General features: G+C 43.6%; 1 protein-coding gene across 1 annotated transcript; it reads right to left on the reverse strand.

Moving 5' to 3' along the window:
• Positions 1 to 7,654: 7,654 nt before the first annotated feature.
• On the reverse strand, positions 7,655 to 9,380 carry LOC128738599 (serine protease inhibitor 2-like). Its single transcript, XM_053833853.1, has 4 exons — positions 9,242 to 9,380; positions 9,059 to 9,180; positions 8,086 to 8,877; positions 7,655 to 8,025 (listed from the first exon to the last, which is right to left on the reverse strand). The coding sequence occupies exons 1-4, from the start codon at positions 9,291 to 9,293 to the stop codon at positions 7,747 to 7,749; spliced, it is 1,245 nt and encodes a 414-aa protein (XP_053689828.1). The 5' UTR covers positions 9,294 to 9,380; the 3' UTR covers positions 7,655 to 7,746.
• Positions 9,381 to 17,335: the final 7,955 nt, after the last annotated feature.

Below are 17,335 nucleotides of genomic sequence, written 5' to 3' on the forward strand. Positions count from 1 at the left end.
ACCTGAATGACGCCCAGGCGGAGAACCTTGGCGGCGGGGATAGCGATTTTGACGGTGCAACAAACGGGAAGAGATGCCAGCCCCAACGATAGGCGAAGTTAAGGAGGCCATCATGCAGCTAAAGAACAACAATTCAGCTGGAAAAGATGGCATCGGAGCGGAGCTTATTAAAATGGGACCAGAAAAGCTGGCCGTTTGTCTGCACCGACTAATTGTTAGAATTTGGGATACGGAACAGCTACCGGAGGAGTGGAAAGATGGGGTTATCTGCCCGATCTACAAAAAGGGCGACAAGTTGGACTGTGAGAACTATCGAGCGATCACCGTTCTCAATGCTGCTTATAAAGTGCTGTCCCAAATCATTTTCCACCATCTATCACCAATTGCGAATAGATTTGTGGGAACTTATCAAGCCGGCTTCGTCGAAGGTCGGTCTACTACGGATCAAATATTTACACTGCGGCAAATCCTCCAAAAGTGCCGGGAATACAGAGTTCCCACGCATCATTTATTCGTTGACTTCAAAGCCGCGTATGATGCCATCGACCGCAAAGAGCTATGGAAAATCATGGACGAAAACAGCTTCCCCAGGAAGCTCATCAAATCAATCAATAAATCTACGATGGATGGTACACAGTACTGTGTTCGGATTTCGGGTGGATTGTCAAGTTCATTCGAATCACACAGAGGGCTTCGTCAAGGTGATGGTCTTTCATGCCTGCTGTTCAACATAGCGCTACAAGGTGTTATGAACCGAGCGGATATCAACACGCGGGGCACGATATTCAACAAATCTAGTCAATTCGTCTGCTTTGCCGATGACATGGATATTATCGGCAGAACATCTGTGGCGGTGGCTGAACAGTACACCAGACTAAAGCGCGAAGCAGAAAAGATTGGGTTAAAGGTAAATACGTCTAAAACAAAGTACATGCTGGCCAGCGGAACCGAGGCCGAACGACACCGCTTGGGCAGTAGTATATCAATCGACGGCGATGAGTTTGAGGTAGTCGATGAATTTGTCTACCTTGGCTCACTGGTAACGGCGGACAATGATACCAGCCGTGAGATTCGGAGGCGTATTATCAGCGGAAGTCGTGCTTGCTATGGGCTCCAGAAGCAATTGCGGTCGAGCAGACTAAGTCCCCGTACAAAGTGCAACCTGTACAAGACGCTTATTAGACCGGTTGTTCTCTACGGGCATGAAACATGGACAATGCTCGAGGAGGACCTGCGAGTGCTCGGAGTTTTCGAACGACGAGTGCTAAGAACGATCTTCGGCGGCGTACAAGAGAACGGAGTATGGAGGCGGAGGATGAACCATGAACTCGCACAGCTCTATGGTGAACCCAGTATCCAGAAGGTGGCTAAAGCTGGACGGATACGATGGGCAGGGTATGTTGCAAGAATGCCGGACAACTACCCTGCAAAGATGGTGTTCGCATCAAATCCGGTAGGAACAAGACGACCAGGAGCGCAGCGAGCAAGATGGTTAGACCAGGTGGAGCGAGATCTGGCGGAGAGTACTCGGTGTCCGAGGAATTGGAGAGCGGTAGCCCTCAACCGAATTACATGGAGAAACTTTGTTCAACAGGCTTTGTCTTAGGACGGCATGCCACTTAAGTAAGTAAGTAAGCTAGTAATCCATTTCTACTCGCAGCTGTTTAACATTAACGACAATTTGGAGAAGAAATGCTTCGATCCTGTAATGTTACAGAATTGGGGTTTTACTTCTGGTTAAGGTCAGTCGCATATAGTAAATTGCATGCTGGTGGGATAACGAAACAAACATTATTGAAGTAAATAATGAAAAGTAATGGTCCCAAATTACTTCCCTATGGAACGCCGCATTAAATTTTGAATAAATAAATAACTAATTATCATAGCATCAGATATTATGACCGCGGTAGACACAGTGGATCATCAAATATAGTAGTCTTGCACAAGCCCTCTAAACTGGGTGTATTCGATAGACTGACTTCATGGTTGAGCTCATATCTTACACACCGTATTTTACTTGTCAAGTTGAATTCCACAGTTTCACGGGCATTTAGTAATAATTCTGTAGTCCCACAAGATAGTAACTTGGAGCCTTTGCTGTGTACTTTAACGACATTGGTATTCTGCTGGGTTCCGGTTGCGTACTGGTATATGCCAACGATCTAAAGATCTGTTTAGTTGTGAAATCTGTCGATGATTGCCGCCGATTACAAACAATGCTGGACACCTTCGCTGATTGGTTTAAGAGAAACAATATTTCATAGTAGGAGCGACTCAAAACGGTATCTGCACTCCATGTTAGGAGCGTTCCATCATCGTCCTCGTATTAGCGTGAAACTCTACACATTGCTATTCAAGAAGGTTTTCCGGCAAGACAGGCGGTTCGGGTAGGCCCAACAACTCCTATTATGTTCCAAAAGAAACTACGGATTGGACCAATCGGGAATGACTACGGTTGGAAACTCAGAAGACAGAACTGTAAATCGCTCTACTGCGCAGGTTGTGATGGGACAACTTACGACGAACTTCAACCCTTTAACTTCGAAGTCGTAGCAATGCAGAAACTTTGCTAGATAACACAGGATAGGTATATGAAAAAAGCGTCGTGCGGTTGTCTTCTAGCAAAATTATGACACAACTAGCGTGCGTGAAACTAGCTTTATAGTATTGGCTATCATGCGTCAATGGCGGATCAGATGAATGCCGATCATTCGATTGGGGGTCGTTTCTTCAACTGGCACGGCTCAACACTGAGTAACTATAGACGAATGGATGAAGGAACATTCGTTCAGCTGTAGCAACACTAAGTGCAACGGCTGGTTACCTGGCGAATACGAGCAGCTAGTGGAGGAGAAGAATACAGCAAGAACGAAACCGGAGTTTTCGAATGGCGGGTGCTAAGTAAATAAGGACAGCCTTGTAATCACAGACGAGAAAACTACTTCAACCCCTATGTGGCGGGTATCACGTTGCAATGTACCTAGATCACCCAGAGCAGCTTTCCTGCCAAACTATATGTTTCTCAACATACTCAAGCTGCAGATTGGTGGAAGCCTGCTCAATACGGGGCAATAGGCTCTGCTGCAAAATCGAAAACTATATGAGCTGAACTTCATTCTGGGAGAGACCCGTCAATTCTCAGGTAATAATGCGAGTTTCATTGCACACTTGTAATGCATTTTGTGGTCAAAATTGGTCTTAAAACGACCATACAAGTACAATAAATTCTAGATTGTTAGTTAGGCCTATACAATGCAATGCCAACAACAATTTGTTTTTTCGCCTATTGTAATCGAAATTTCAGTGTAAATGGCCACCGTTCAAACCAGCAAAATTTGGAGTTTCTTTTAAAAATATGGTGCCCATACATTCTAGCGTCTATAACCTATGATTTTCAGTAGAATTGTATATAACAGTAAGTGACTTTTAATACAGGGTCACTGATCCAAACCGCTCGCTGGAAAATGCGTACCATCGGTGTCTCGTATAGCTATAGTTACAAAATATACCGCACAGTGATTCTATACCTCATATCCAGTAACTATTATCCCCATCTCCACGCGGTATCAGCTATATCGGAACTTGTTTGTAAGCTGCCAGCGAATAAGGGCTCTTTCGAGTTTCTGAGCATCTGTCTTCCATGTTAGGAGTGGCTCAAAACGGCGTCTGCACTCCATGTAAGGGGCGATCCGTCATAATCTTCATCTTCATGAGTCTCACACTGAGACTCAATGCTCAAACAATGCTAGCCAAGCTGGCCTTCTGGCAAGACAAGCGTTTCGAATAGATCGAAGAGGCCGTCTTAAGTTCCAAAAGAAACTACGGATTGGACCAATCGGCAAAGACTACGTTTTGAAACTCGGAAGACAGAACTATAAATCGCTCTACTGCGCAGGTTGTGATAAGGCAACTTACGACGAGCTTCAACCCTGAAACTTCGAAATCGTACAGCTCCATCGTACGCATGGGCTTAGCCAAGAAAGGGGGGGGGGATTCAAACGTCTCCCCTAAGCTAGAGCTAAAGCCAAAGTGAAACTGGCAACGTATTGCAAACGCGGCAAGCGTTGACATGGAAAAAAAATTATTACCAGAATTGAAAATTTTGAAGTTGGCCAAAGAAGGTCCACGCTATCGTCTCGTCTGCTCATTAGCTAATCCTCCTCGATCTAAGTTACAACCTTCCGGAAATCTGTCTAAGACATCCGTTTAAGCTATACACTTAAGTCCAAAACTAGTCCATTTCTAAAAATTAATGTTCTAGTTGATGGCCACTTCCAACCCCCAACCCAATCCAAGTATAAATCTAAGTCGAAGTCCAAGTCCAAGTCCAAGTCCAAGTCCAAGTCCAAGTCCAAGTCCAAGTCCAAGTCCAAGTCCAAGTCCAAGTCCAAGTCCAAGTCCAAGTCCAAGTCCAAGTCCAAGTCCAAGTCCAAGTCCAAGTCCAAGTCCAAGTCCAAGTCCAAGTCCAAGTCCAAGTCCAAGTCCAAGTCCAAGTCCAAGTCCAAGTCCAAGTCCAAGTCCAAGTCCAAGTCCAAGTCCAAGTCCAAGTCCAAGTCCAAGTCCAAGTCCAAGTCCAAGTCCAAGTCCAAGTCCAAGTCCAAGTCCAAGTCCAAGTCCAAGTCCAAGTCCAAGTCCAAGTCCAAGTCCAAGTCCAAGTCCAAGTCCAAGTCCAAGTCCAAGTCCAAGTCCAAGTCCAAGTCCAAGTCCAAGTCCAAGTCCAAGTCCAAGTCCAAGTCCAAGTCCAAGTCCAAGTCCAAGTCCAAGTCCAAGTCCAAGTCCAAGTCCAAGTCCAAGTCCAAGTCCCAAGTTCCAAGTCCCAAGTTCCAAGTCCCAAGTCCCAAGTCTCAAGTCTCAAGTCTCAAGTCCCAAGTCCCAAGTCTCAAGTCTCAAGTCCCAAGTCCCAAGTCCCAAGTCCCAAGTCCCAAGTCCCAAGTCCCAAGTCCGAAGTCCCAAGTCCAAGTCCCAGTCCCAGTCCAAGTCTAAAACCAAGTGCAAGTCCAAGTCCATGTCCAAGTTATAAGTATTGGTTCGAACTCTCAACCCAGCTAGCTCAATTTCTTTTACCTCAGGGTCGGCAACCGACCTTCGGGGGACTCGCTCAACCCGACTACTTACCAAGAACGAAGCGGACCAATCGAAAACGTCAAAGAAGGTTTAAAGGGAAATCTGGCTATTTTGTACGAAAGAAAAGAAATGAAATTCATGCATGCAGTTTTATTTCCGTATCATCGGTACAGCGGTGGACGTCACTCGATGGGGCCCATTGATGCTCGACGAACGGAGGGAGAGGAGAAACATACCTTGGTGACCGTAGCTTCCTGGCGGGATCAAAATTGACGTTGATTTAGGGAACGTACTGGATCGGGACCGTTAGCTCGTCTGGAACAAACTCCGTGATGTAAACGTAGGTTATGCCAGGATTGATTCGACGCGTCATACAAAGGTATCCGTGATCAGGCTCGTTGAACTCCGTGTCCACGTGTTCGTTTCAACGCGACTCTGGGTAAAGGGTATTTTCCGCCAAATCCATCAGAAGGGGAACTCCGACGCACTGGAGTTGTCGTCAATCGTCGTTGGTATCTCGGGGTACTCAGCAATAGACTTTTCCGCGGTCTTCTCGCAGGTACATAGCCAAGAAACTCCGCCGCACTCGAATAGCTACCGCTCAAGCCAGAATTGCCACTCGCGTAGCCGTTTACTCTTAATCGTTTCGTTGCCGGTTCACTTAACCGAGTTTTACTTTTTTCTGGACGGGGAATACAATTGCCCCTCCGTACTGGATCACGACTGGCATCCAACTGTCCCGAGCCGATCTTTGCTTTCGCCGATCATCCCGAACAGACTCGTTTCTCTCCTCCTGTCTTCTCTCTCCCTCTCCCTCTCTCTCTCCGTCCCCCTCCGTAATCACCACCGGATACCACTTTTTCGTGCAGTCCAAAGTAGTATAAAATTGGCTGTACGATCGGGAACTATTACGGGGTTATTAATTTAGTGCGGACTTTTTGCCGTCTTTTACGTTGCGGTCTTTCCGTTACAAACGTGTTTTAATGGCGTTACCATTTAATAGGTAAGACTGTCCCTGACTCAGTGAATGATTTACGGAGCCTTTAGAGCCTCCATGCTAAGCCCCAACACCTGGTCTGGATGTTTCGGGGTGGGCGCAGAAGGCCTCTTTTGAGCTTCTGAGTCATCAATGTAGACAGGGTCTCCTTACGCTATTAAATGGTAACGCTCACATAATTCCTTTTTTTTTCGCAAATTTTTCGTCGCTTAATTAACGGATGAGTTTTTAAGGGTTAGTAAACTTAATAAACAAAAATACAATAAATATTCAAACAACAAAGCAAAATAAACTAATAACAATAAACAAGAGCCAGATAATCAAAACAAAATTAATTGACAAATTTTACTTACAGACTACACTTATCGACTAAACTTAAACACTAAATCGCAAAACTTTGACGCCATGGATTGGTACCGTTCATTTAACAAAATGACCGGTAACAAAGTCCAAATTCAAATCAAAGTCCAAATTCAAGTCCAATTCCAAGGCCAAGTCCAAATCCAAGTTCAAGTCCAAGTCCAAGTTCAAGTCAAGACCAAGTTCAAGTCCAAATACAAGTTCAGGTCACGACTGGGCTGTGCTGCTATAGTCAACACGATTGTTGCACTCTTCCTGTAATTGTCCTGTATTCTAGTAATCGGCTGCAAAGTCTGTCGATAAAGAAGGGTCAAGTCTTTAAAAGACCCTTACACCCGAGGCATGGCTTAGGTACGGAATAAATTAGTCTCAAAAACTACAGATCGTTGGATGAATCATTGAGCATTTCGGAATACCAAACAAAGACGTATTTAAATAATCAAATCGTTCATATATTGATTTCCGTAATTCTTGTAATGGCCTCCCAGTATGCCTCGAGGTATGATGCTGGGCTAATAAGCCGGTATGTTCGAATCTCGGCTGGGAGAGGTTGTTAGAGGCAGTAGGATCTTAGCAACTGACCCAGCAATTATCCTATACTTTAACAGCTGGCTGCGAAGTCTGTCGTATAAAAACAGTAGGTCAAGTTTCGATAACAGAATGTAGCACCTAGGCTTTGCTTTGCTGTGCTTTTAATTTTTGTAATATTAGTGCCTTCAGTAACTTAATGTATTTTAAGCAAACAAACAATTTTGAATATATGTAATTTCCAGAGTCAATAGGTGAAAAGTTAGATGTCAACATAACTTATACAAACATAATTACAGCTACTCAAAATAGACCACCATACATTGCAAAATTTTATTACAAAATCTATTGCTGAAGACGGCGAAGCTGTACAAACAACACTCGAGAAGTTAAAAGGTTTTACCCGAGTGTCACATGGGTCAATTTGACCCACCGTGCAGCAACTGTGTAACTTACAGGAACATAATTAAGATTCTTAAGAGCCGGAATTGAAAGTGAAATAAGAGTATATAATTACTTGTTTTTAAACGTAAATTAAACAAACATGCATTTGGAACTCTTCTCTGCATGCAAGCATAATTTGGTTTGATTTTTCTGGATACGTGACAATAACTGGATAGTACATTTGATGGGTAAAACCCACAGTCAAAAACAAATGGGACTGGTTTTTTCGTAAGCCACTGGAAATATGTATGACGCATCATCTAAATATAATTAGGTACGTGTTTATTCGAATCTGATAAAAGCGAAAGCAATCGAAAATGATGCAATAACTATCACACCCCGTCTGCAACTGCTCAATGCATTGGATCTTCAACTTTTCCAGCGAAAAGCAGCGTCCCAGTCGATTCCTCTTCGATAAAGAACGCAAATGGTCGATCAACGATAAAATTTTCCGGGTATGTTAGACTGGTGTACACCAGCGAGGAACCTGCCGCCGAACTGGCGGTACTGCCTTTCTCATCCACTACGATGACCGTTTTTTGAAATACGTCAGACACTTTGACCGGAAGTCCCCCTCCTCGAGAAATGCCACCTAATTCAGCATTATCCTCAAAAATTCGTCTGATTCCGAGCTAAAACATAAAATTACTTCTGATGTTATTAAAACCATCAGTAGAAGATTTGGACTTTACCTGTTTAAGGGTATCTTTCAGCGAACTCCCATAGTTGATAGTGAATCGTGGAAGTTGCAGTTTCACTTCAACTTCGTCCATACTTCCAATGGCTTGATGAATTGCCTCTGCTGATAGTGTTCTCACAAATTGGTTTAAATCAATGTTCTCATTCGGAAGCATCAAGATCATGGAAAAACGGCCTTCTTCATAGGGGAGCCGCAAGAACTGCGCATTTAGCAGTTGTGATTGACAATAGTACAGATAGGTTATCTGTTTCATGGATGGGACATTTATCGTTCGTCCGTCGCCAGTACGAAATGGTTGACTGACGGTGGCTGCTTCAGGAAACACATTTCTCCAAAGCCCTTTAAAGTAGATGGTACTAGCTAATAGCAATATCGAACCACGGATTTGCTGTAATGAAACCAATTCTCTGATTTGCCCTTGCGTGCCTGCCGATATCCAGTCATTGATTTGCTGTACTGCCTTTTCCGGCTGACCAAAGTTTATGTGCTCGACGCTCGCATTATAGTACATACTAATGGTGCTGGCATACTTTTGCGATACACTTATAAGTTGGTCGGCAAACATGCGGCTGGAAACGTGAAGCCGTTTGCTACCGGCTTGCAGAGCGGCCATTAGGTTAACACAATTTGGAGTGTCGGTTGCCCCCGGAACTCGCCCCAGTGGCTCGCTAAGTTCCTGTTGTGTTTGCGAAATAATGCTAGCACCTTCGTAGATCATGTTTAGCAGATATTTGACCAAAAAAGTTGAAACTGCCGCATTCGATTGTTCATTTTGGAAGCAGTTCTGGAAAAGTAAATCGTTTTATGCAAATTCACCCTTGGTGATTTGTTTGTGCTATAAGAGCGATCTGAATAAATGTGATAATTATTCACAATTAGTCACCAAAGAGTACACACCCGTCTTTTACTCTAATATTTAAATGATAATAAATTACTTTGTATCGATTGTACATATTATATCAAACCTTAATCAACTTCCAGTCAAAATCATCATCTCGAGTTGGTTGAGGTTCATCTTGCTCAAAGCGACTTTTCAACACATTGCCTTGCCGTTTAGCAAAGGATTTCCCATTATGTCCGACGCAAACTAGTGTGAAAAACGAAAACATTTAATATCGATTCGTAATGGGGCTTTTCGAGCAACTTACTAATGCTTATCAGCAGCAATCCCCGCAACAACTTGCTGCTAGTTTGAGTCATACCCACGGGCGAGGTACGTTCGAGTGATTGATAAAAACGCGAAACGAATCTAATGGCAATGAGACGAAGATGCGACGAGGCCGGCACTTCAAGCTGAACTGACGAACGTCGATGTGTGAGAATTAAGAGCAGACAATCGATGTTGTAGCTGACCCGCTAGCTGTTTGGAATAAATTAACGTGAACCGTATTTGATTGTAACTCTACTCTTGTCGTCGATCGGTGCTACATTTGCGAAAGGGAATAAGCAGGCAGCAAAATATCATAAACTTAATGTTTTAGTGAAGTTTACTTTGTAGTAGTAAAAATAATGAACGTGAAATTATATTTTAGTAATAAAAGTTATATGTTTGTAAAACTTAACGAACAGGAGAAGAGAGTAAACAATGCTAATAAGAGCCTATACAATGTATACAACAATTAAAGAAGTTGCTATCCACTATTCTATATAAACTGATGACATTATAGTAACTAGACCAGGTGTTTTCTAAAGTATCATCTATCTTTTTAATTTTTCACAGAAAGTTATATTTATATACTAGCTGACCCGACAAACTTCATATTGCCACAAATTAAACTGTGTTGTACATAAATCATGTATCTCGGATGACCTTTGTCATAATTTAGAGTTTTGCAAGTTTCTGGGAAGTTCATGGGTGTTTTAATATACAAATTTTCCTCACAGTAAAGTAGAAAACAACTCCCCCCATTGCTTAGCCTGATAAAATAAAGCGGATAGCATTTAAATATTCGCCATCATTACAAACCATTTCGCCGAATACCATTTTGCGGAACACCAATTCTCGGTTGACATAACGCGGAATATAGAATTTCGCAGAATTTTTTTTTTATTTGTATGATTCGCGAAAAACCTTACGCGGGATGTACCATTTAACGGAAAATCTTTTCGTCGAAACTACCATTTCGCAGGGGTGAACCAACTGAAGGAAAGTAATAGAGGTCAGTAGATCTAGGAAAAGAAATAAACCTAGATAGAGGTGATCTCTACGGGGGGCTGCCCCCCGCAGTGGCCGGCGCTTCCGACGGCAGGTCACCGGCAACACTCGTGGCCTGTGGCCGTCTCGCGCTGAATTATCTAATGTACTATTGATAGTTTTTGGTGGTCTTGTTATTGACTAATGTTTTATGAAAGAGTCTAAAATTTCTCGAGTTCGATTAGTTTTTGAGTTACGCAAAAATTTCTTTTTTATTTGTATGAGAGTCCTTATTTTTCTACCACAGGGGTGAGGGGTCTCAAACCATCATTAAAAAAATTCCTGCCTCCAAAACCACTCACATGCCAAATATGGGTCTATTTGATTAATTAGTTCTCGAGTTATGGGGAAATTTTTAATTCATTTGTATAGGAGCCCCCCCCCCCCATCCCTAGGCTTCAAAGGGTGAGTTGACAACCTGGAAGGAGCGTCAAACACAGCTCTGGTCCTCACAAGCTCCTGCCTCACGCCTCCACGAGTGATATGATACCAAATGCGGTGTAGCCTGGGCAATGTTGTCAATCTGACAATAGCGAAGTGAGGAGGTGCGACGCGAATACTGGTGCGGTAACCATAGCATAGCGGTAGAGGAAATGCTTCGTCAAACACGAGCGTCTGTTCACCAAGGAGGTGCGGGTCAAACAGCGTCTGTTCTCCATGTTCGGGGCGGCTGATTATTATACTCGTCCTTATGCCAGCAGGGACTCTAAACAGTGCTGTGCACGATGCTCCTCCGGCGAGACAGGGGGTTAGGGGCAGGCCCAACAAGCCGCCCTGGAAAACAAAAAGTTACCAACAACGAAGAAGAAAATAGGGATTTTTGACGATTTTTGACAAGAGTCAAAATCATTATTTGAGGCAGAACGCCAAAGCCCGTGGACAAAATGCACCAAGTTTGCCCAGCTAGGCGTTAAACGCAACCAAAAAATTTACCATTCAATCACGTGTTGGATAAACTCTTAAAACTAGGCTGCCGAAATGGCGAAAGCGTTCGTTATAGCGTTTGTTGCAAACGCTTGTTGGCTGGGACATAATGGGTTCATATCTCAACATAATTGGCAATAAAATTTAATCATCTACTTTTCTCCAACTGATGTGTGATGAAATATTGTAAGTTAAACAATGTACAATTAGGTTTAAGGCAAATTCTAAGTCCTATACAATACATAATATTGCTACATTTTTAATAAATAATCCGAAACAAAAGATGTACTGCAAATTAAAAATATTTTATAACTGTTCGATCCCGCTGTGATGCATTCTTCCCCTGTTTTGTATTTGGAAGTTTTTTGCAATATATGTGAAAAATATGCATATTTAATGCCGTTTTTGTCATGAATCATCGAGTATGACAGTATATCAATTAGATAGACTGTATTTATTATGAAATTTGCATACCGACTTGTGGTAAAAGCTTAAGAGAAAACCGTGATTTCTTACATGTGGAATGAGATCGCAGATAATCGCTTGATTTTATTGGATGTGGCTATGTTTGATGCTTTTACATGCTACATACTTATGAATTAGCGTGTTTTACACCAAAATAAAATGCGCATTCATAATTTTACCAAATAGTTTCCGCGTTTTTAAGCAATTAATAGCATGGGCCATTCTACCCCCACGGTGCGTTCTGGACAATCCTACCCTACCGGGAAAGATGCGCCAGCGTGTGATTGGTTGGCAACCGATTAACGCAAGGATGTGCAAGTTGAGGATTAAGGGCCGTTTCTTCAATTACAGTATCATCAATGTGCACTGCCCACACGAAGGGAGACCCGATGACGAGAAGGAGGCATTCTACGCGCAGCTGGCGCAGGTGTATGATGGCTGTCCGCGACGGGACGCGAAAATCGTCATCGGCGACATGAACGCGCAGGTAGGACGGGAAGCTATATATAGACCGGTAATCGGGCCAAACAGCCTGCATGCCACAACGAACGACAACGGCCAACGATGCGTAAATTTTGCAGCCTCCCGCGGAATGGTAGTCCGAAGTACCTTCTTCCCCCGCAAAGATATCATCCACAAGGCCACCTGGAGATCACCAGACCAACGAATAGAAAACCAAATTGACCATATTCTAATCGACGGTAAATTCTTCTCTGATGTTATAAACGTTCGCACCTACCGCAGTGCGAATATAGATTCGACGGTGCATAACACGCGTCAAAGTCATACGCCGCGACCCAACATCGAGCAGCTACGAGTCATCGGAGTTGCCCAGGAATACGCGCGGCAGCTGGAAGCAGCGCTACCAACGGAAGAGCAACTTGGCGCAGCAACTCTTGAAGATGGCTGGAAAGGCATTAAGACCGCCATCGGTAGTACCGCTCTAGCGGCACTAGGTACAATGAATTCGAACCGAAAAAACGATTGGTTCGACGGCGAATGCGAGCAATTAGTGCAGGAGAAGAATGCAGCACGTGCGAGAATGCTGCAACACCGTACGAGGGCGAATGTGGATCGATATAAACAAGCACGGAACAGGCAAAACTCGGTCTTCCGGAGGAAAAAGCGCCAACACGAACATCGAGATCGCGAGGCGATGGAAGAACTGTACCGTGCTAACGATAAACGGAAGTTCTACGAGAAGTTAAACCGTTCGTGCAAAGGCTATGTGCCGCAGGCCGATATGTGTCGACCCAGTCAGCATTTTCATATGTATAATTAGATTGCAAATAAGAGTTACGTACTGATATGCATCCAACAAAATCGTATTCGACGCGCAAAAGCCGCTTATCTGTACCATTTTGGAGGCGATATACGCACTAAGGAATAATCTTGAGCGATACACTTATATAGGTATTTCAATACGATAAGATCCGATTAAGCGCGACAAGCTTCATACTGCTATACGACTTTGTGCTGAAAATCGTATGTTTGTCAGCCAATAGCATTCTAAACGATAGAATATCAACTTGTGCGCCCTTTATAAGGCTTTATTTACGAATACAGGGATACCTCGATATAAGACAATTTATAATTTCAAAAAGTTGTCTTATATCGAAATTGTCTTATATCGAAACATGATTTTTTCAAAAAAATTTGCCTTAGCGGTCGCCAATTTTGCTCTGTGTTGTGTGTTTACATTTTTTGAACTATTTATTATTGTTTGAACTATTACATTTTTACAATTTTCAGAGTTATTTTGAAATAATGAACATCCTCATGACGCTGATTTTGAAATGAAAAATTAGTTCTGGCATCGTTACCAGCTATGTCAAAGGGATTTGTTTCGATATAAGACAAAAATTGTCTTATATCGAATTGTCTTATATCGAGGTTGTTTTATAACGAGGCTGTCTTATATCGAGGTATACCTGCACGAGTTTGTTAAGAGATATTTACGATAATTTTCGTACATTGATATACGAGTTGGTGTTGGCTGGGGAGACTCAGACGGTAATCTTCTCACGAACGAACGCAAGGTGATCGAGAGGTGGAAGCAGTATTATGCCGAGCACCTTAACAGCGATGTAGCTGAACATGGAGGTGACGATATGGCAATAGATCTTGGAGCACGTACAAAAGACGACAGAATACCAGTCCCCGGCCTTCAGGAGGTAGCAGAAGAGATCGGACGGCTGAAGAACAATAAAGCGGCTGGGGCTGATCAGCTACCCGGCGAGCTGCTGAAACACGGTGGTGACGCACTGGCTAGAGCGCTGCGGGTCATTGTCAAGATTTGGGAGGATGAGCTACTACCGGAGGAGTGGACGGAAGGCATCGTGTGTCCGATCTACAAAAAGGGCGACAAGTTGGATTGTTGCAATTACCGCGCAATCACATTGTTGAACGCCGCCTACAAGGTACTCCCTCAACTTTTATGTCGTCGATTATCACCATTTGCAAAGGAGTTCGTGGGGCAATATCAAGCGGGATTTATGGGTGCCCGTGTCACCACCGACCAGATTTTCGCACTTCGGCAAGTGTTGCAGAAATGTCGCGAATACAACGTACCCACGCATCATTTATTCATCGACTTCAAATCGGCGTACACACGATCGATCGAGATCAGCTATGGCAGATTATGCACTACTACGGATTTCCGGATAAACTAACGCGATTAGTCAAGGCGACGATGGATCGAGTAATGTGTGTTGTTCGAGTATCAGGGGCAGTCTCGAGTCCCTTTGGATCTCGAAGAGGGTTACGGCAAGGTGATGGGCTTTCATGTTTGCTGTTTAACATCGCTTTGGAGGGTGTGATAAGAAGAGCGGGTATAGACACGAGTGGCACGATATTCACGAAGTCCGTCCAGCTTCTTGGTTTCGCTGACGACGTTGACATAATTACACGTACCTTTGAGAGGATGGCGGAAACGTACATCGGACTGAAAGCTGAAGCCAAACGGATAGGACTTGTCATTAATGTATCGAAAACAAGATACATGAAAGGAAGAGGTTCTAAAGAAGTGAATGCTGACCTCCCTCCCCGGATTCATTTAGACGGTGATGAAATCGAGGTGGTAGAAGAGTTCGTGTATCTGGGCTCACTGGTTACCGCAGACAACGACACCAGCAGAGAAATACAAAGACGCATTATGGCAGGAAATCGTGCCTACTTTGGACTCCGTAGGACGCTGCGATCGAACAAAATTTGCCACCGCACGAAGTTAACAATCTACAGGACGCTGATTAGGTCGGTAGTCTTTTACGGCCATGAGACATGGACTATGCTCGTAGAGGACCAACGCGCCGGAAAAGAAGGCGTTGCGCACCATCTACGGCGGAGTGCAGATGGAAGACGGAACGTGGAGGAGGCGAAACCATGAATTGCATCAGCTGCTTAGGGAACTATCCATCGCTCACACCGCAAAAATCGGTTACCGGTGATGGGCTGGGCATGTCGTGAGGATGTCGGACGACTGCCCGGTTAAAAAAGTTCTCATTAAGAGACATTATTAGAGTCAATAGGATCGAGTCCCTTCCAGGCGCGGCAAAAGTCGAGACAGATCGACAGCTTAACCTGCATGCTTTTCAACATCGCCCTTGAGAAGATGATCCGGCGAGCAAAATCGAAACGAGAGTCTCAATTTTCAGTGAAGGTAGCGAACTTTTTGGCTACGCAGATGACTTTGATATTGTAGGCCGAAACTTCGCAACGGTGGAGGCCATCTGCGCTAGACTGAAAACGGAGGCTAGTAGGATTGGGTTAAAAGTAAATGCTGCTAAAAGTAAATGCTGCTAAAAGTAAAAAGTCCAATGTGATCGCTGGTGGCCGCGGTAAGCACAAATAAGGAAATCTTGCGGCGTATTGAAGCTGAAAATCGAGACTACTTTGCCCTTCGCAAAACGCTTCAATCCGCTAGCAAACGATAGCCACTGTACGATGCTGACAAAGTATATAGTCCTTATTAGACCGGAAATTTTTATGGATTTGATGATCCTCACGGAGGACATGCCCGCACTTGCGGACGATATTTGACGGAGCAAAATCTGGAAGCGGAGAGCGGCGGAGGTTCACTAGAATCTCTTTTTACGTCCATTTATTTTACGTGATTTCCTTTTGCGTCAATATTTTTACGTACGGAAATTGAATTAACGTCGTCTCGTTTTACGTCTAAAATTTGAATTACCGTCCACCCTTTTTACGACCGATTGTTCTTACGTCCCACTATCGACTATTACGACTACTATCGTAAAACGAGACACAACTTGGGGAGATTACCATCGGACATCTGGTGAAGCATACGGTAAACTACGGTTCATAATAATAAGTCATAAGGAAAACGGTTCTATTTAACAACCCCACGGGCACCCAGAACAGAGGGACCCTACGTGCGAGATGGCTCAAGTTGGTCTTGCGATTTGCGCCTTCTGAAAAGCCTGGGAAATAGGCGACGAGTAACCCAAGATTGCGTTGCATGCAGCCGACTATTTGAAACAGCACAAGGTCTATGCTACTGACGACGACAACAAGAATCGTACAACTAGTCCCGTCAATTTCCCTGTGCTCTAAGCAATTGGTAGCAAAAATTTCAAGCAAGTGTAGAGCAAATTTTCGTCTGGGGGGAGTTTGAACCCCCAAAACCCCCACCGTGCTACGCCCATGGTGTCAAGTATATCTATAACCTTTGCTTTAAATTAGTTCAATTCAAATCTTTCTCCCTTTGCTTTAATTACTCGTTGCAATCATTGCTAAAAAGCGTTCCAGCCGGAACGTACGATATCCTGAGGCATTGACAGGCATGAAACATCTCAAATCTTCTCTAAACGATGCTTGAAAGTATCTACAAACTATCCTTTGGTGCTCCCTAGTTTGTCTTGCATGTAACCCCATGCATAGAAGTTTAGTGGACTCAAATCTGGCGAAGTGGCAGGTCTTTTGAAGAAATAGAATCCAGACAATTGAACACCAAGCCTGTGTGGCTTTTGCCTGGTGAGACGGTACAGAGTCTTGTTGGGAGCGATATGGTGCATTCTTGTAATGTTTTTTTGACAATAGGAAGCAAATGGTTCTTCAAAATATTATCGATGTAATATTTAGTGTTGATTTTAACTTCAGGCCGGAACGGGCTGGGCATGTTTGTTGAGGATAAAGCAGTATTTGTGGACATTCGTCAAGAAATGTCTTGATTCTGGTAAGTCACCATAAAGTAACGAACGTTATGTTTCTGGTCGTTGAAACAGCGGTGGCAAATTAACTTTACCATCTGCACAACGCAACACTTGACATACTACATTCATGTGCCCAATCGTAATACACGCCAGTTTGCTGTAGTCCTGGCATATTGCTGGTATGAATCCGCGACACAGGTTCTTGAACCTATTCATTGCAGAAGCGTTCCTGGAGAATTTGACTTGCACGGTGAATCGCCAATCTCCTTGCATTACTGTGTAACTGTGTAAACCAATATTCGATCTTCTAATTGGCCGCGTGGCGGCACTTCAAACACGGAAAAAAACACAAAACGCTAATAAGCTGAAAATACGGTACTGAAAAACGAAACATCGGTAGAACACCTGTATCAGAACTCAGTTTTTTCGTATGAATGAAACTTGTTCATATTTCTTATGAAAAGATCAAAACACAGTTTTATTCGTAC

The sequence above is a fragment of the Sabethes cyaneus genome, chromosome 2 (assembly GCF_943734655.1).
Source record: "Sabethes cyaneus chromosome 2, idSabCyanKW18_F2, whole genome shotgun sequence".
NCBI lineage: Eukaryota > Metazoa > Arthropoda > Insecta > Diptera > Culicidae > Sabethes > Sabethes cyaneus.

Excerpts from the sequence above, each read along its gene's own strand:
- LOC128738599 (XM_053833853.1), bottom strand. The coding sequence starts at position 9,293 with ATGACTCAAACTAGCAGCAAGTTGTTGCGGGGATTGCTGCTGATAAGC. Across the intron at positions 8,878-9,058 it reads TTGACTGGAAGTTGATTAAG|AACTGCTTCCAAAATGAACA; the intron begins GTTTGATATAAT and ends TTACTTTTCCAG. Across the intron at positions 8,026-8,085 it reads TGAAAGATACCCTTAAACAG|CTCGGAATCAGACGAATTTT; the intron begins GTAAAGTCCAAA and ends TTTATGTTTTAG.